Here is a 21,153-nt window from a genome sequence, read left to right on the forward strand (position 1 = left end):
CTGCAATGTACTGCTGTTCCCATGACGCACTTCTGCTTGCTGTTTACCTGTATGTTAATACGCTTGAACCCCATTGGTCCATTGCCATCATATGCTCGCTGCCTGCTATTTAAGACTCAGTCGGCTGCCAAATCTGTGAAACGACCCCTCGAGGCAACCTTTGACCTGGTACTTTGACCTTTCACCTTCTTGCTTTGCATGCACTGTAGTGATAGTAAGATAGTATGATAACTTAATAGATTTTATTTTTAATTTTATTATAAATGCTTCTAATTAGATGTTTGTTGGAAGGATATTATGTTCATACTAACTAAGTGTACTGGTCATTTAAAAAGTCAATATTAAATGTAAAAGTTATTTTTTGGAATATCAGATGTTTGCTTTTTGCATTTCAGGTATAGCAGCAAATAGCCTTCACTGCACACTATTGAGTGTACATATTATAGTTTAAATTCATGATAATTAATGTGATGTGTTTTGATAGCCTTATAATGTGTGGATCTTGTACCGATCTGCTCTAATTAAATTCTTTAACTGCATTTCCAAATTCCAACATAGTGAGAGTATTTTCATTAAATTAATTATTTTTTTGGTTAAGGACAAGTGTTGCTTTAAAATAATGCAGATCTTTATTCTGTAGTGTAATAATGTCAGGTATCACAGCATTAATTACTTGGGTTTAGTTTTTTAAAAAAAAACTACGCTTGTACCTTTTACAGAAAATCTGTCTTCAGACAAAATTGTTTTTTTGTACTACTTTGACTAATACGAATACTTGCAGTGCATGACAGGAATTTCATACTGTCTTCTCTATTTATCACACTTGTCTTACTAAATCCCTCATTCACAGGCCTTCCCACCTGGTGTCCTTCACCACTTACCAAAGAGACCAGCCCTTGAAAAAAGCAATGGCACCAGCACAATCTTTAATCCTAGTGTTTTGCACTACCAACAGGCTCTAGCCAATGCACAAATGCAGCAGCCAACATTTTTTCCAACAGGTACGTCCTTTCCCCCTTACTGAGAGTATTATAAGATTGAACTGTTGACTTGATCAAATAAGATAATGTAGCCATTATCGCACAAGTTAAATGTTCAAAAATATATTTCTGCTTGGTTGCCTTATTTTGCTTCTTGCTAGCACTTGTAACTGCGTGTTACATGAAGTAAAAATGGCTTTAAAATGTTGTGCTTAATTTATTCTGAAAGGGCAAGACTCAACAGAAAACACCTTTGATGTACATTGAAACCTGTCCTTCCTTTGAATGGTTCCATTGAACTCGGTTCAAATTATGTGAATCATTCATTTGTTTGAAATTGCATTAAATGACTTGGAGGCAGGTTGTATTTCTATGCAGATGGTCTTTAGGGACAGCTTCACTGTGTTTTTCATCAAAAAGAATTTTTGCAAATTATTACTTTTGTGATAGACTTACCTGACGCTGTTTAAAAACAAATAATTTTAATGAGATTAGTACTTGCAGTGAATGCAAAATCCCTGTATATTTGATGTAAAAGATCACACCATGTTAACCAGTAACACATGACATCAAAGGATTGTTTAGTAGTAAATCCTTAGATATGCTATCTTTCAGCATCTTTAAAGCTTCTGTTTTTCTTGCTTTTTTTTCTGTGCATAGTGTTGATGATGTACAGCTTTTAAGCCTCCTTTTTGTTGCTAGTAACTGGTTACCTCCACTGGTGAACCTCCCTAACTATCGCTTCTGCTATTAAATATCAATTAAAAGTATTCAAATGTGATATTCTGAGCCGGATCTATTTAAATAATATACAGAGATGTAGGAATAAAACCAACTTTCAGTTTTGACGGTTTTTCTATTTTTAAATGGTGGATTAGTCTGTTTTTTTTTTCATCTTAATTGCCTTTTAGAATCCTACCCCACAGAAGACAACCATTCAGCCCATGGTGCCTGTGCCAGCTCTTTGAAAGAACTATCCAATTAATCCCACCACAATGCTCTTTCCTCATTTTTAATACCTTTAAAAGTAATCAGTCACTTCTGCTGCTAAACTGTCGATCCGTGATAAATTCTTATCGGAAAAAGAAAAGCCACGGCAATAAGTTGAAAAATTTTCTGTAAACCTATGCTATCATAGAAGCAAAAGCTGAATACGTGATATCTGCATTTTAATGTTTGAACCTCCTTTCTCTAACCATTATTATTCTTGAGAAAAATGCAAAAATATACACTCAAACTAGGCTGGCAAAATTATTTAATTAATGTGATTTGCCTTGAATGCCCAGCTGCAATGAAAAAAATATGTATTTTGCGTGCAGCATTTGAACCATCTAAATGTTAATGGGAGGTAAACTTTTTATTTAAAAACTTGAGAAATATTGACCTGTTGATTAAATGGCAATCAGTACTTCATTGACATGGAATTAGATGCACAGAGTGTTTCACTGTCAACATCAGTGCTGCAAATTTATTAAATATGATTCATTCAGAATTGCTAATTATATTTGGTATATGCTTTTTAAAAACTGTACAGCAAATTAGCCTGTAAATTAAAAGTAAATAATATTGCTGATAAACTGCATAGAAATGAACCTTGGTTTGTTATTTGTGTAAACAATTAGTCACTCTCAGCAGCGTCCAAATCCAATAAGATCCTTTTGTTATGAATCTGTTCATACTTCATTTAATAAAATTTATTGTTATATAATGTTGAAAATAGACCCTTTAATATTTGTGTGTGTCGGTTAGCTCAGTTAGCCAGAGTGTGTTGCAGAATGATGCCAACAGCACAAGTTCAATCCCTGTTCTGGCTGTGGTAGTTCATGGATGCCTCCCTCCTTGTCTTGCTCCACACCTGGTGTGGCTTGCTGCCCCTCAAGCTACACAATCAATTGAGAGATGCCTATGGTCCTTCATGGACTATGGCTAATTGCCAGTGCCATTCCCTTTAATATTTCAAGAGATGCTACTATTTTGCTCCTTTGTCCTCGAACATAGTTCAGAGTAACGTGGAACCAAACATGCTTGGGGTGAAATCACCACCCAGCGGTTTCTGCTTTTCAGCTCAGTCTCTCAAGTTTTTGCTTCCAGTTGCTGGTGCCTCAAAGGACACCAAAACTCAAAATGGCCCTAGTTCCATCTCTACTTTCACTGTACTTCACATGTTCTACGCTCTATTCCAATAGTGTATCAGATCAGTGTTCTGTATGTCCCCTGGATTATCACAAGAACTTACATTTTTTTTAAAAAGAAAAAGCATCTTACTGATGAAGAACTCCTGGTGTAAAAATAAATTCTTGTACCTTATTAAACAATGAATTTCGAAATGGAAAGAGGAGCATTTTGAGGTTTGAACTGAACCTAGCAGTGTTAAAACTAACTGAGACATGGAAGTTTTTTTTGTATTTGTTTTTCAAGGTCTTGGCTTTGTGATCTAACACTAACCATGCATTTTTAATACTTTTTTCCTCCCAAATTCACCTTTCTAAATGTTCCACTGCATGATGGCAGGGTCGGTGTTTTGCATGACTCCTCCAGCTACAACTGTTGGTAGGTTTCACCTTTTGTTTCCTAACCTTGAATGTAATCATATTTAATGAGAAGTTCTTTTTTTTTATTCATTCTAAACGCTTTAATTTGCCATGAAAATAAATATATGCCATGAAATATAGAATTAAATCTTCAAGCTATATCTTGGGTTAACCTGAATCTGAAGAAGTTAATTTTGATTTGGAACACAATAGAATTTGTTTATCTGTTTCACACCTCAATTTTGAACTAAGATTTTAATCACCTTTTGATGCATTTTTGATACAATGGTTAAGAGTTAGGGTAAGGTAGCAAATTACAACCCTGAGTAACACAAGTTGCTGTATCAAATCACGGCATGTATTTACCTATTGTCTTGAATAACTTTGAATTTATTATGACTGACCTTTTGGAACAAAGACTGGCTGAGAAATTTACTTTTTGTTCTCGCAGCCCATACGGTGCTTATAATCTGCACCCATAATCTATAGTCTGTGAGGCCGTGGTTGGAAATGGAAAACTTATAGTAAAATTAGTGTGACATCTGATTTTCCGTTGTAAAATTCTTCGATATGTAAATACTTCATTAAGCATCTTGGTTTTACTTGATACCATTAAATCTATTCTAAGTAAGTTAGAGAATCAAGTCTTAATATATTATGTATCAGAGTCTCCCAGAGAAGTTCAGGAAGGTACATACTTTAAAAGCTTCTCTTACTAATGAACATTTAAAAACAAAATCTAACACCGGCATCATTGACTTTATTTGACCCATCTTTTGTTGAAAGATTTTATGCCCATAACATTTAAAGTAATGCTATAAGAAGGGAGGAGAGTCGAGGAATATTTGCAGTTACTTTTTCCCCATGCCCCAAGCTTCCTATTGTATGTTCTCTGGGAAACGCTGATTATGTTGGCATTGGTCCTTTTTAATTGTGATTGTAATAAGCTTTTTCCTTTCTCTTTTTTTTAATTTTCTCCCATGCTTCCTTGCTTTGCATTATGATTGCATGTCACCCGCTGGTGTAACCTCCTCCTCCCTCCACGATGGCTTTCTGCTATGTGATATCTGCCATGCCCAAAAAATACAACACATGTCATGGTTGCCATGTGCCGCACCCTTCTGTTCATTGCTTCCATGGTTCCCTTCCTGAAAGTACCCTTGATGCACAGTGCTACGCCCGCCACTGTCTCTGCAGCAACAACACCTGCCACAAGCGTTCCCTTCGCCGCAGCAGCTACAGCCAATCAGGTTTGCTCCTTTTACAGCTTTCTTTCATAAACCCCACCCCCCCCCCCCACCACCACCCCACAACTCTAAACGAGTGTTCATTTCTGAAATCTTGTCGAAATTATAAATCACCTAATTGTTGGAAAACCAAATTGAATAGATGCAGCAGGCACTTGTTTAGAGTTGTCATTTATCCCAGACAACAGTATGTTTTTTGTGTGTTCTGTGCTGCATTATTTTTCATTAATTTCAACCTCGCTGTACTAATCACATTTTTGTTTAAAGTTCATTAAAACAAAGTTGCAATGTTGTTGCGCCATGCAGCAAAACATAATTTATTAAGTAAATATTTTGATGTGAGCACAAACATTGGAAAATGCTTCAGTACTTCTGGATAAGTTCCTTTATTCCTAAACATGCCATCTATTTTAAAAAAAATCTTTTTTTTTCCTTTAAAGTACCGTGTTCTTAATTTTCAACGTAACTTTTTTCACATTTTTTGTAGCTAAATCAAATAGCATGATGAGTCATTACTGGTTTATATTGATATATGTACAGACAAAAACCTTGTCTTTTTGCAAGAATTTCTTTTAGAAATGCAGAAATTGGTTATTCAGTGGAAGCAGGAGCAGTGTTTACTTGGTCAAAAGGATAGTTTGTAAGTTGCTTGCTCGCTGTATCTCAAGTCCACAGGCTCCATTGGATGGGTTCCATCGATTCTTAAAACGGCTTTTTGAATGGAGTGTAGAAATGTAATATGTGCACCCTTCTCCAGGGGGAAAGATGGAAGATTGCTTTCACCAAACCTGCTGGATATTTGCAGAACTCTTGTTAGCAGTCAGCAAGAATTCCACTGCCATGTTGGTCACACTTTCTCTGCTGGTGAAGAAAGGGCAGTTATGGCTAATTTCTGGGGTCCGTTGGTACTCCTTGCAACACAATTCCCCCCCCCCCCAAGTCTTTCTATTGTCTTTATAACTATATTTACCCTCAACATGTTACAGAGTATACACAAAGATTTTTTTTTTTAAATATAAAAATTGGTAGCTGTAGCCTCAAATAAGTCCTACCAAAAGAACTAAAATTTGGAATTAATGCTTTTCTTTAACTTTGGCCTTTATTAAAAATGACAGTGCATCATTATAAAGAAACATGCTCTCAATAGCGTCTAGTGTACACTTTTTCTTCCTGTACCCCACCACCCTCGGACCACATTTGTTTTCCTATAAGTACTTCTGTTTCAATTCTTGTATTGTCAAACAGCCCTGGTTATTACCAACTTTTAATTTGCACCAATAGGTAGACGAAAGACCTGTTTTGATCACAGCAGAACTGTCTTGCAGAATGTTGACTTTATATCCAAAATATTCTTAAGTTTTTAAAGTGAAAGATGAGCAAAGTATTCTTAATTTTAAACAGTGGCTCATATGCTCTCACAGGTGTTTGATTCCTACAGCTCAGTGGAAGAAGGAAAAACTAAATCTTGAATAAGGACTTTTGTACCTTTCCAACTTTCAAGTAACAGCTGGAAAAGTAGAAATGGCGCATGATATCAAAACATTTATTGTTTTCTCTTAATAGAGATAGATAATAGATTAACCCTTTTTATATTGCTACAAAATCATTTTTGTCATCATAGTTGATGGGTTGATTTAGATTTATTTTAGGTTGCCCAATTATACAAAGCTGCTTGTGCCAATATTCCATGCACCATGTAAGTTTTTCAAAAGGTGAAGCCTTGAGGACTGTACAGTAGGTTTCAAAGCTGCATTAAATTCACTGGCCTAGCCCTTCGTGCTCATCATTCCCCCCCTCCCCAACTTAGACTTTTAGATTTCATCTTTCCAGTCCAAGTCTGATTTTCCAGGGTACTAAAGGAGGTGGCCATGGAAATAGTGGATGCATTGGTTGTCACTTTCCAAAATTCTATAGATTCTGGAATAGTTCAGGCATGTTGGAGGGTGGCAATTGTAACCCCACTATTTAAAAAAAGGATGGAGAGAGAAAACAGGGAATTACAGACCGGTTAGCCTAATATCAGGAGTAGGGAAAATGCTAGAGTCTGTTATAAAGGATGTCATAACAGGACACTTAGAAAATATCAACGGGATTAGACCAAGTCAACATGGATTTATGAAAGGAAAATCATGTTTGACAAACCTATTGGACCTTTTTGAGGACGTAACTAGTAGAATAGATAAGGGAGAACCAGTGGATGTGGTTTATTTGGATTTTCAGAAAGCTTTTGCTAAAGTCCCACATAAGAGGTTAGTGTGCAAAATTAAAGCACATGGGATTGGGTGTAATATGTTGGCATGGATTGAGAATTGGTTAGCAGACAGGAAAAGGAGACTATGAATAAATGAGTCTTTTTCAGAGTGACAGGTGGTGACTAGTGGGGTACCGCAGGGTTCAGTGCTTGGGCACCGGCTAGTTACAATGTATATCAGTGATTTGGATGAGGGAACCAAATGTAATATTTACATGTTTGCTAAGGACACCAAACTAGCTGGGAATGTGGGGAGGTGAGGAGAATGTAAAGAGGCTTCAAGGTGATTTAGACAAGTTGAGTGAGTGGGCAAGTAGTACAATGGCAGATGCAGTATAACATGGATAAGTGTGAAGTTATGCACTTTGGAAGGAAATACAGAATGACAGAGTATTATTTAAATGGTGATAGATTGGGAAATGTTGATGTACAATGGAACCTGGGTGTCCTTGTACACCAGTCACTGAAAGCAAGCATGCAGGTGAAGCAAGCAGTTAGGAAGGCAAATAGTATGTTGGCCTTCATTGCAAGAGGATTTGAGTGCAGGCGCGAGGATGTCTTGCTGCAGCTGTACAGGGCCTTGGTGCAGTTTTGGTTTCCTTATCTAAGGAAGGATATACTTGCCATAGAGGGAGTGCAGCAGGGGTTCACCAGACTGATTCCTGGTGGCAGGATTGTTGTGTGCGGAGAGATTGGGTCGACTGGGCATCTGTTCACTGGAGTTTAGAAGAATGAGAGGGGGTCTCATTAAAACGTATAAAGTTCTTACCAGGCTGGACAGACTGGATGCAGGGATGATGTTCCCCCATCTGGGGAGCCTAGAACAAGGGGTCACAATCTCAGGATACGGGGTAGGCCACTTAGGACTGAGATGAGGAGAAATTTCTTCACTCAGGATGGTGAACCTGTTTAATTCTTTACCACAGAAAGCTGTGGAGGCCAAGTCACTGAATATATTTAAGAAGGAAATAGATTTCTAGACACTAAAGAAGTAAAGGGGTCTGGGGAGAGAGCGGGAGTATGGCGTTGAGATAGAGGATCAGCCATGATCACATTGAATGGCTGTTTCCCCTGGCCTCAATTTTGCGCTCCCTGTGGGGCTCATGGCAAGACAGATCTTCAAAGCCTCCCTGTCTCCGTGGATGAAGATTTGATCTTGGTTTCACTGCACCCACATTGTTTTGGATACTGAAGTGATTCTGTTTGATTTTCATTTTTTAGTGGTGTTTCTTTTTGTATCTCTCTTGGTTTGAGATTATTGCAATGATTTTCGTTTTGTTTCTGCATATTTTTGGTTTGTTTCGGAAGCCATGTGAAGGCCCAAGTCGCATGGTAGTGAGTGCTACCAAAGTAGAAGAGAGTAGTGGTGGTTTGGTAACCCAGAACTTGTGCTGAGGGGAAGAAATTAGATGAGAAATATGGGGGCCAAGGGTAGATCCCTGCAAGAGAAATGGGGCAGGAAGAGAGGCGAGTGCAGGTGATTCTCTGGCTGTGACTGGGTGAATAAGAATTAAACCAGGCGAGTGCAGTCCCACCTGTCTAGCCCATAGTGGAGAGACATCAGAGAAAGATGCATGGTCGGTCAACCATGTCAAGGATGCAGGCAGGTCATAAAGGAATGGTTTATCTTGGTCGCAGTCACATCGGATGTCGTTCGTGATTTTTGGGAACGTTGCTTATGTCTTTTGAGTGGAGTTTAGCAGCACTACTCCTGACCTGCACGTTTTGTAGGACACTCCGTGTCCTTTGATGCATTTTCTGGAGACCAAGCAGCTGATAATTGATTCCTCATTATTGACATATTTAGTTTTTAATTTCAACCCTAAGGTCAAGATGCATTGCTGATAATAGTATGCGTTAATGCAGTGATGTGCTGCTCACTATAGTGATAGGATGTAGTTTCTTTCCCATGGTAATCTACAATGAAAATAATCTTAAAGGGTCAGATCGCAATTTTAAGCAAAGCTTAGCAATTTCTTGTCTTATGGGCTCCTGGTTTTCTTCTATATAAATATCCTTTATAGTAGCATTATTTTTAACCGCAGGTAACAAGCATAGCTGTAGAAAGTATTTTAATTCCCAACAATTAGATGGAATTTGCAGAAGCAGGCCCAACTGGCCCCTGTCAGTGTTTATGTCCCACATGAGCATTCTCCACCTACTTCATCTCACCCTACCAACATATCCTGTTCCATTCCTTTCTGCTTCATGCGTTTATCTAGCTTCCCTTTAAATGAATCCGTCATTCACCTCAACTACTCCATGTGGTAGTGAATTCCGCATTCTGATCACTCTCTTGGCTCTCCCTCCTCACTGTCTCCAAATTTTGTGTCATCCACAAATTTTGAAATTATTCTTCAATTTCACAAGTCAAAATCATTTGAGCATAATGGATAACATCCATCTCCAGTCATTTAGTTGATAGCGTGATGGCATCCTTACTGAAAGTTTAAATGTATAACATAATTGCGCATTACCAGAATTTCTACGGAATTCCATATTGGATTTATTAGTGACTATCTTGTGTTTATGGCCCCCTCATTTTGACCTCCTCAATGTAGATACACGTCTTCATCTACCCTATCAACCCCTTTCAAAATCTTTAAAGACATCTATCGTGTCACTCCTCAGCCTTCTCTTTTCTAGAGAAAAGAGCTCCAGCCTGTTCAATCTTTCCTGATGATTATAACTTCTCAATTCTGATATCATCCTTTTAAATCTTTTTTTTTTTTGCAGCTCCTCTAGTGCCTCTATCTTCTTTTCAAAATATGGGAACTAGACAGTAACACAGTGCCCCAAGTGTGGTCTAACCCATGTTCAATACAAATTGTACATAATGTCTCTGCTTTTTAGTTCTGTCTCCCTGGAAATGAACCTCTGTGCTTTGTTGTGTTCTTTATTAGCGTGTATCCTGACTTTTCGTGATTTTGTATATCTGTACCCAAGATTCTTCCACTTCACTACCTTGTTTAGACACTCGTTTTCCAAGGTGTATATGGTTTCCTTATTCTTCCTGTCAAAACAGACCTTCTCTCACACAGCCTCACACTTTTTACTATATATTAATAGAAATTAATTTGTCAAATACATACCCATTCTGTAATTTTAGCATTGTCGTATTTTGTCATAAGCTTCCTCAGTATTAACTATGCCGCCTCTCCCCTCCTCACTCCGACCTTGTCTCCAAATTTTGTGTCATCCACAAATTTCAAAATTGTACTTCAGATTGTTTGAGCATAACAGATAACATCCATCTCCAGATGTTTAGTTGATAACATGATGGCGTCCTTACTGAAAGTTCAAATTTGTGAAATGATTACATATTACCAGAATTTAACTTCCAGTGGAGTTACTCAGAAATTAGATGCATAAAATTCAGAGTTTGCCATATCTGGTATAAAACTCCCTGTATTGAGTGGAAATATTTGAATTATGTCAGGCAAAACCTTTCTCCCATAGCTACACTAGCGTGGAATTTTTTAAAAAATCTCTTTAAAAATATTGCCGAATGTGTATTTATGCTTTCGGAAATACCCCTACAATTCTGGCAGAGCAGTTATACTGGAACATCATGTTGTCAATGTGAAAGGTTAAACATACTTGTTACTCCTAGCGCTATTCCATTCTAATGACATTTTCAGAACCGTACACTGGAAGGAAAAGATGTTCTATTCCACCTGTAAGGAGATATTGAACAATCTGTCCTCAAAAAAATATCGACCATGTTGAGCTACAGGGTGTTCCAGAGCATTTCTCAAATGTGCATTCTTCATAAACCATTGTTTATCATGTGTGATTGGTTATCAATAAGATTTCTTAAATTTGTATTTGCTTGGATCTCTGCAAGTTTCAGTGGATATTAATAGAATGCACTGTAGCTTTATTGCTGCATCTGAAAGCAGAACTATAGACATACAACAAAGCAGGTACTGAACAGTTGCATCATAAGTAGAGTCAACTTGTATTTTCTTCAAAAAAGTGTTCCTGTTTGTTGCATACTAATACAGTAGATCATATCCCTTGTTGCTGGATTATTTTTTTTATCTTGAAAGCTGCGTTAATCACAAGCTACTCTTATATTAATGTCCAGTAATGGAAGTAGAACAACATTTCAAAGGTCCCCCATAGGGGAAGAACTGAAAGATATCCAAAGAATTAATTTTAAATTTCGACACTTTTTCGTGAATTGCCACAGTAACCTGTTTCAAAAACGTGGAGATGAACTTGCTCAGCAGTTCCATGCACATCAGTGTCCACCGTTTAGTCATAATGATCATTGTTTTCTACTGCTTTCATCAAAGCTTTTATATCGCTTTTGCACCTGTGTAGTGTTTGCAGATCTTGTTCTTGATTCACTAGGGACACCAGCATTTAAATTTGCTCAGGGTACCTGTCAAAATTTGCAAAAGTTATTTCTCGAAGTACATCATTATAAACAGCTCTCTTCCCATCCCACCCATGCCCCCATTATGCTTACCTTTCAGTTTCTTGAGTATTGCTGTTTAAATTTGCTTAAATAAAGCTTGGCCGTTAACAGTCAGTTATCAGTTAACTGGTGCATTCTCCATGGCAACGCCTCTACAGTGTTTCTTTAGTTTAATCAATACATCCTTTTTATATTTTAAATGCTCTTATCTCATTGCTCATCTCATCATTCCACATCATGCCTCCCTGTTCCATTTCCCTGATAAATTTGATACTCTAAATTATAAAAAAGGACAAAATTAGTGTTTATATTTATCAAATGCATCACATGGATTGCAAAAAGTTCCTGACTAAGTTATTAGTCTGGGTTTCTGATGCAGAACACTTTCACAGATATGCATAATTTAAATTTACTTGCATAAATACTCAGTCTTGAATCCAGAAGCTTAATGGTGTGCTTTAACCACCATAAAGTTAACCTATTGTAATCATGTAAGGTCAATACTGATTAAGTTGAAAGCTATGAAAATCTTGTCTACATATTCAGTGTCTCCTTTGTTTTGTGTTTAAGACTGCCTGTTTCTGTCATTGCAATGCAAAACTAATGCTAGCACTGTTTGTTGGCTTGTTATACTGACCTACCCTCTTCCCCTGTGGTATGTCTTTCAACTAACTTTTGTTCAACCTGCTAATACCCTATCCTTTATCGAAGTGAGTGGAAGCTTTGCCCATCTGTCGTGACTTCAATTCGGGCCACTGTTCTTGCCTAAACTGCTGCTTTCTGAAACATGGGAAAGGTATGCTATAGTGATTCGGCTAGATGTGTGTTTTTTTTCACTTTCAAACAAGGGAGAGAGCTGCTGCTATTATGCTTGCCATGTTCATAATATTTTATTCTGTAATTATGTTGAGTGTAGCTGGCTGTAAAATGAAACTAGTAAGAAGTGATCAATGTAATCAAATCATCATATCCCTAATAACTGCCTGCATGAACTTAAAGCTTTCAACAGCTGTATGTATTTGCAATCTGGTTATGAGAATAATATTTCATTTGCTGTTACTTTAAATGATTATTGAATAATTTTAGTTTCTTGAGTATTGCTGTTTAAATTTGCTTAAATATGGCTTGGCCATTAACAGTCAGTTATCAGTTAACTGGTGCATTCTCCATGGCAACACCTCTACAGTGTTTCTTTAGTTTAATCAATACATCCTTTTTATATTTTAAATGCTATTACCTCAATGCTCATCTCATCATTCAACATCATGCCTCCCTGTTCCATTTCCCTGATAAATACCACAATGAAATAATTGTTTAATATTAGTCTTCATTATTCTGTCTGTCCCTTAATGGTCCTATTCCCAACACTGTCTGCCTCTTTTTATTGCCGTGCTGTAAAATATTTTACTCTTTTGTTTTATGTTCTTTGATAATTTAATTTCATAGTTCCTCTTTTCCTTCCTAATTTTTTTTTAACTTCTCTTCTAATCTCTTTGTATTCTCTCTTCTCCTGCAGTCCTCTGCTGTCTATGTACTTAACATATGCCCCTTTCCTTACCCTCAGCTGTTCTCTCATGTCTTTATTCATTCATGGAGTCTGTTTAGTTTGTTCTTTCCTTTTAGCAGAATATATTTTTCCTACACTCTTTTGAACACCATTTTAAATGTTGTTCTAACAGCTCACCATGACCTTCTCAAGGGCAAATAGGGATGAGCAATAAATACTGACCTAGCCAGCGAAGGCCATATCCCTTGAACGAATAAAAAAAATCAGAGCCCACTTGCCAACCAATCAACACTCTCTTCTCATGCAGCATAAATTGTTGTTCCCTTTACATTTGGTATTCTTGCGAATTGTCCTGATGAGTACAAGACAAAAAGCTTCAACAGCATGTATCTTTTTTCAGCAATACTCAAGTTATGTACTACCGAACAGCTATTATAGTTTCACATAACACTGGAATGTTTTCCAAGTACCAGAGACAGAAAACTCTGGAAAAATCCAAAGTTCATCATGTTTATGAAGTGCCTGACATGCATATTGACTGACAGTTTAACTGTCAATTATTCTTTATACATTTTGCTAGAAGTGTTCAGAATTAAGCAAACCCAAATGTGTGCATTTCTATTTTACATTTGAAGAGTCTTCAAGTATTTGAATGTTAATAAAATGGAGAAAAACGTAAATTGTTTTGCCCATGTAATGAACATAATTCGGCAAGAATATTCTGAGGTTACCTATTTAACGGCAATATTGGAGTAAATTTATTCTCAAATTCCAGGTGCTGATTGCCTAATTGAAAACCTTTTGTCATATTACAAAAAATGTTAGGACCTACACAACTTTGGCAGCCGCAACTTTTTATGCTTTAAATTTATCTCTACTATTCTCTTTAATCTAATTTTAATGTTGCGCAAATTGTTAGTAATTCTGCTCTTTGTAACTTCAGCTTTTACAATACTCCATTTTTAGCCGTGATAATGTTTTTTTCTTTTGTGACTCTCTGATGTGATTCTCCTGATACAGCACTCATTCTTAGTTCAGGCTGTTTCTTTTCAAGCAAGAGGTATTTGTGCCTGCTCCCTAAATTTCCACTGAAGATAATTCATGGTTTATAATGAATTGAGAAGGTCACAGTAATACTTACACCATTCATAACTCATTTTGCAGCTTCTTCAACTTACTCTGCATTCTACTGATATAAAGAAGTTCCGATCTCTTCTCTATGTGCATCAAAATCTTATATTGCAGATAACTGGGCATCAAATTGTAAAGTTTGCCTTGTGTGTTAACTAAGTGCTTTGGCAGCATCAAGTACTGTAGAAGCTGAAGTCGCAAAAGAGCAAAATTACTAACGTTAAAGTTAGGTTAGAGAAAATAATAGAGAGATTAAAAGCAAAAAAAAAGTTACAGCTGCCAAAGTTTTGATGTAGAACCCTAACATTCTTTGTAATATGACAAAATGTTTTTAATTAGGCAATCAGCATCTGGAATTTGAGAATAAATTTACTCCAATATTGCTGCTAAATAGGTAACCTAAGAATATTCTTGTCTAATTATGTTGATTACATGAGCAAAATAATGTACGTTTTTCCCCATTAATATGCAAACACTTAAACTCTTCAAATGTAAAATGGAAATGTACACATTGGTGTTTCATTAACTCTGAACATTTCTGGCAAAATGTATAAAAAATAATTGACAGTTAAACTGTCATAGTCAATATGCATGCCAGGCACTTCATAAATATGATCATGCAGCTGGCACTGATTAGTAACAGCATGCCAACATGATCTTTCCTGCACCAGCTTCAGTGCAGTAGGAGAGCTGGATTCAGAGAGAGAGTCTTAAACATTCTGTTTCAGCTTATTATGCGTATTGTCCGAATACTATGTGGTGGTCCCAGTTCAGGGAGAATGGGGTTTCTTCCTTTGTTAAAAGCATAAAACTGCGGATGCTGGAAATCCAAAACAAAAACAAGAATAAAAATAACTGGAAAAACTCAGCAGGTCTGACAGCATCTGTGGAGAGGAACACAGTTAACGTTTCGAGTCCGTATGACTCTTCAACAGAACTAAGGAAAAATAGAAGAGAGGTGAAATATAAGCTGGTTTAAGGGGGGGGCGGGGTGGGACAAGTAGAGCTGGATAGAGGGCCAGTGATAGGTGGAGATAACCAAAAGATGTCATAGACAAAAGGACAAAGAGGTGTTGACGGTGGTGCTATTAGCTAAGAAATGTACTAATAGGTGACATTAAGGGTAGAAAGCAGGACGAGCAAGGTACAGATAGCCGTAGTGGGGGTGGGGTGGGGGGAAGGGATCGAAATAGGCTAGGCACTTTACAGCCTTCCGGACTGAATATTGAGTTCAACAACTTTAGATCATGAACTCTCTCCTCCATCCCCACCCCCTTTCTGATCCCCCTTTTTTCCAATAATTTATATAGATTTTTCTTTTCCCACCTATTTCCATTATTTTTAAATGTATTTCCATCCATTGTTTTATCTCTACCTTTTAGCCTATTTCGATCCCTTCCCCCACCCCACCCCCACTAGGGCTATCTGTACCTTGCTCGTCCTGCTTTCTGCCCTTAATGTCACCATTAGCACATTCCTTGGTTAATATCACCATCGTCAACACCTCTTTGTCCTTTTGTCTATGACATCTTTTGGCAATCTCCACCTATCACTGGCCCTCTATCCAGCTCTACTTGTCCCACCCCCCCTTAAACTAGCTTATATTTCACCTCTCTTCTACTTTTCCTTAGTTCTGTTGAAGAGTCATACGGACTCGAAACGTTAACTGTGTTCCTCTCCGCAGATGCTATCAGACCTGCTGAGTTTTTCCAGGTATTTTTATTTTTGTTTTTGTTTCTTCCTTTGTTACTTACCTGGGAGAGAAGTCCATTGCAGTGCCTTACTCAGTGTTACCATTCTTGTCACTATGGCCATCAATAGTTGGCACATTTTGTTCACTGAACAATTGGAGGATGCTTAACTACCTTTTCAGAATAGTATTTCTCTCCCTCTCTGTACCCCTCCTCTCTCTCTCTCTCTCTCCCTCCTCTCCTCCCCCCTACCCCTGTGTAATAAAGTGCTTTACTTGTTATCCTTTGTTATCATTCAGTAATTGGCATAGAATAGTAAAGTAATTTAACAATGGTTTTTAATCTATTTTGCCAGTGGTTTCAGTTAAAAGTTGGGTTGTTGTATTGGTAGTAGGTTAGAAAACCCAAATAAATTAAGAGTAGTTTTAACTGGTAATTAAAACAAGAGTATAAGTGTGATTACCTTGGTGTATTGTCATGGAATAAATATTGTTAAGGTTGGCTTTACCACATGCTGAGAATATAATGTTGCAGACTGACTGAATAACCCCAGAATCAACTATTTATCCATAACTATCTGATGTTTTTTGGTGCCCTATTGCAATAAACATACCTATTTAACTCGACACTGTGTGGCATTTGCCTTGGTTTCCATACCCAGAAACTGGGTCTCCGATGTTACAATGTCAGACTATTTCTGGATTGTATTTCTAGAGTGTTTATCCTCCATGACTTCGCCAACTGGAAAACCTCCTTGGAACTGAAAACAACTTTCTTCAGGCTTAAATAAATGGGCCTAGTAACCCACAGTCACTTGTTGCATTTAAAATGATTGAATTATCTGATGTTTATGTAAGTAATAGCAAAGTGGGTATTCAGTGCTTAAAATAAATTAATTATCATGTAACTTAAATTAAGCAACTTCGAATTGCGATAATCACATAGTACTTTGTTTCCTTAAAAGACTGTCATCAAAATCAGATGCTTTGCCAATGAATGGCTTTAAAAGGAACGGGATAAATATCTGGTTGGTGATGCAATTGAAGGTTAAAAGGAATCTGATATTCTGCAGAACATGTTGGTTACTGGGGTGAAAACAAAATACTGCAGATGTTGGAAATCTGAAATAAAAACAAAAAATGCTGGAAAAACTCAGGTCTGGCAGCATCTGTGAGAGAGAAACAGACCTGCTGAGTTTTTCTTGCATTTTTTGTTTTTATAATGTTGGGTGAGGATAAGGAGTGTGAAAGGGCAAGAGTCGGTGTCTGCAGAAGGACGCAGGCAAGAGTTCTGTAATAGCAATGTGAGCATGCGCAAGTATTCTGCAATTTTACCCAATTGTCTTTGGAGATCGATAATATTTGCATAGAACCCTATTCAATTAAATGGATGAGACAGAATCTCTGGGGTGGGCCTGTGCAAGGAACAGGTTTGATGAGTCAAGAGGCCTACCGACCTGCAGGAACAAAAGTGATTGTAAGAGAGGTCGTGCAAAATACGGACCTGTCCTTTGAAAGGATGGGACCTTGAGTATATAACATTAAGTTACATTTATATAGCACCTTTTTGAAGTAGTAAAACAGCCCAAGACACTCCCCAGGAGTGTTATGAGTTAAATTTTGACACTGAGCCATTTAAGGGGATATTAGTAAGGTGACCACATGCTTGGTCCAAGAGAGGCTTTAAGGAGCACTTTAAAGGCGGAGAGTGACGAGAGATTTAGGAAGCGAATCCCAGAACTCAGGGCCAAAGCATCTGAAGGCACGGTCACCCAGGGAGAGCGATTAAAATCGGGGATGCACAGGACTCCATAATTAGAACAGTGCAGAGATCTCAGAGGGCGGCCAGGCTGCAGGAGTTTAGGCAATGCCTGAGCCACAGGGAGTCATGGTCAAAGATAGTCTTCAGATGAAACAGTGTTAGAAAGAGGGGAGCAGTTGGACCAGGATGCACAGGTGTAACTCAGTTGACATCTCTGACGTTCTGTCCTTGTTTATATATTTCCATTATAAATTCTTGTGTCCACATTTATGATGGAAACCAAGAAAGCTTCTTTTAGAGTTATTGTACCTACACAAACTACCAGCAACCAGTTAATGTGTTTGAACTTAACCTAATTGTAGATTTGCAGATTGAGAAATAGTGAGGGAAGCAATGGAGTGAGACGATGAATTGAACGTTGAAAGTTAAATAAATTGATATGTAACAAGAAGAATTATTTCATTGGTTAGTAGGTTCATGGTGATGGTCAACAAATTCATTTTAATTTAATATTTAGATTTGATATTGAGAATGAGAGGAATAGATTTTGATGAATGGACCAAATTCAAAGATGAGCAATTCCACAATTTAATAGTTAGAGGGTTAGGATAGATTACTTAATCTAGTGCTTTGACCATGCTTCTGATCATTTGTCCTGACATCCCTAATAGCTTCAGAAAGTGCTGGAAAAACTCAGCAGGCCTGACAGCATCAGTGGAAAGAGAAACAGTTAACATTTCGACTCCAATATGACTCCTCTTTGGAACATTCCGAAGAAGATTGATCTGATTGTGGTCTCGACTCCACTTTCCTGTCTACCCCCATACCCTTTGACTCCCTTGTCAGTCAAGGATCTATCTAACTCGGCCTTATAATTATTCAATGGCCTTCCCTCCATCTCTCTTGGGAAGAGAATCGCACAGATCACCGACCCTCTGAGAGAAGAAATTTGTCCTCATCTCGGTCTTAAATGGGAAATCCTTTATTTTTAAACTCTGTTCCCCTAGTCCTAGTCTCTCCCACAAGGAGAAGCATCCTCTCAGCATCCACCCTGTCAAGTCCCCTCAGGATCTTGTATGTTTCAGTAAGATCACCTCTCATTCTTCTAAATTCCAACGGGTATAAGCCCAACCTGTTCAACCTTTCCTCATAAGATAACCCTTTCATCCCAGGAATCAGTCGAGTGAACCTTCTCTGAACTGCTAATGCAATTCTATCTTTTCTCAAGTAAGGAGACTAAAACTGTACACAGTACCCCAGATATGGTCTCACCGATGCCCTGTACAACTGTAGCAAAACTTTCCTACTTTTATATTCCATTCCCCTTGCAATTCAGTAGCATTGTGCTTTTTAACTATTGAAATTGCATGTACACATGGCTCTGGTACAATCTATTTAACGTCCAAACTAGATTTTATCAGCTCTTCGCGCTCTCAGTAAGCACATTTTATGCTGTGAAAACTTCAGTTATTGGCACAAAGCCTAATGTAGTGCTGTAGAATTAATTATAGAAATTATATTTGCACATTTCAGTACCACTGCCACCTACTAACAAACATGCAGTTGTAAAAGTGCTCTAGCGTGCAGTGACTATCTGACACAGAAATTGATACTTATGTTAAAAAAAAAGAAAAGAATGAAAAATCTTGATAATGTTGCTTTGTGCATTGGTATATCATTTGTTTTTCTCTGCATAAAAATGTACATTGTGCAATTTTTTTCTTTATTCTTTCATGGGATGTGGGTGTCGCTGGTAAGGCCAGCATATGTTACCCATCTCTAATTGCCCTTGGACAGATTGGCTTGCTGGGCCATTTCAGAGGGCAGTTAAGCGTCACCCACATTGCAATGGGCCTGGAGTCACATGTAAGCCAGAGTGGATAAGGATGGCAGATGTTAAAGGACATTAGTGAACCAGATGGGTGTTTACAACAATTGATAATAGTTGTCATGGTCACCATTACTGAGACTAGCTTTATATTCCAGATTAATTGAATTTAAATTCCACCAACTGCCATGATGAGATTTGAACCCATGCCCCCAGAACAGTCGCCTGGGTCTCTGGATTACTAGTCCAGTGGCATTACCATTATGCCACCATCTCCCCCCAAAAAGCAGCATGATGATATTTAGCCTGAAATTGTATTGAGACAAAAATGAAAACATTAAATCAGAATTATGAAATAAACATACACCTTGCTCACAGTCTCTCTGGAGGCCTGATTTCACTAGCCTGAAATCCCTAACGTTAAAAGGATGTGGTGTCTGTGTTGAAGCAAACAAAGGGTGCATTCCTTTGTGAGGGCTTACAAAGTACCTGGAAATTATCCAAAATGGTTTTAGCTTTGTCATCTCATCCATCATGGTCAAAAGAGTTGACATCAGTCGTCATCGAAGGGGTTCCTCCAGGCCAGGCAGGCCAGGGCCAATGAAAGACAAACTCTGACTCTCTTCAATGGGTCCACAAGGGCATTCATAGAATCTGGAAAGAGCAGTGGTGTTTTCCTAATATCCTGGCCTAAATATATCCCTTAACCAACACCGCGAAGAGAAACCAATTATCTGATCATTGATCTTATTGTTGTTTATGCTACTTTGCTGTGTGTAAACTGGCTGCCATGTTTGCCTAGTTAACAACAGTAACTAAGCATAGAAGTTCCATAGCCAACAAAGTACTTTTTGAGGACAGGAACAGCACTCCATCAGTGCAAATTCTTTTATGTTGAGTTGCTGTCCAACCCAACAGGTTAGAGTGCAGTCCCTCTGTAGAGAAATAAAAGTTAATAGAAAAGAAGGACCTGATGAGCCAGTTTGCTTGGAGGAGGTAACATCTGCTAGCTGGCTACGGCAGTGACTTGGAACTTGGATAGTGGTCATGCTACATTTTCAAAAGCTGCTTCAGAGCAAGCCTTGGAGAATTGTTTCAGGCATCACAATGCCCTGTTTGGGGTGAAGAATAGGATCTTGTTGGTGGTCATGTACATGGTGCTCCTGAGCATAACAATGGGTCCTATCTACAAGGACGATCCTTGTGAGATCAAGAAGCACTGCGCAGTTTCACAAAATTGAACAGCTTTTTAAGTGATTGTTTAGCTTTTCATGTCACATAACTCAACTGTGGTGGAAGCCCACGGTGTAATGAAAAGCGGACTGGATCTCGTCCTTATGCAAACCAGGAAATGTATAGGCTAGGGGTTGTCCAGTATTGTAGACAATAACACGTTGCTTTCATCAGTTTTCATGGGGATTTTCATATGGTACATAATATGGAAATCAGGAAGAAGCTAGAATCATGAGAGGCATGGCCAGATCTAGAGAGGGAAAGAATTTCCCAGGAATGTGCGCTCTGGATTTGGGGTTTTGCATTTCTCTCAAAGTTAAAAGGATCACTGCAGCCCATTGTATTCATTGTAACCTTTAATAAGATGTTAGCAGCATAACCAAGTTTGATTATCTGCTCTGGACATTTCTGGAAGAACTGGGGTATCCTATCTGTACTACAGTGCCAAACTGACCTGAAAAATTAGATTTTAATTTGCCATCTTGAACAGTAAATTGATGATGGATGCCCAGAATATATGGTAGTATGGTTCTGCAAGCTCTGAGACAATCTTAAAACTATTCTTTG

General features: G+C 37.9%; 1 protein-coding gene across 13 annotated transcripts in view; it reads left to right on the forward strand.

The window, feature by feature from the left end:
* Positions 1-21,153, forward strand: part of mbnl2 (muscleblind-like splicing regulator 2) — a 109,610-nt gene that overhangs the window by 80,721 nt on the left and 7,736 nt on the right. For 6 of the 13 annotated variants that reach the window (XM_078546018.1, XM_078546014.1, XM_078546016.1 and 3 more), the window contains 3 exons: positions 115-168; positions 851-1,001; positions 3,492-3,530. The exons of 1 other annotated variant lie outside the window; for it this stretch is intronic. In XM_078546018.1, coding sequence (XP_078402144.1) covers positions 115-168; positions 851-1,001; positions 3,492-3,530 — 244 coding nt within the window. Of the gene's footprint in view, positions 1-114; positions 169-850; positions 1,002-3,491; positions 3,531-4,666; positions 4,762-21,153 lie in introns of all 13 variants that reach the window. 6 more of the 13 variants (XR_013577157.1, XM_078546017.1, XM_078546021.1 and 3 more) reach the window with 5 other exon arrangements.

Source organism: Cetorhinus maximus, chromosome 7, assembly GCF_964194155.1.
Source record: "Cetorhinus maximus chromosome 7, sCetMax3.hap1.1, whole genome shotgun sequence".
NCBI classification, from domain to species: domain Eukaryota; kingdom Metazoa; phylum Chordata; class Chondrichthyes; order Lamniformes; family Cetorhinidae; genus Cetorhinus; species Cetorhinus maximus.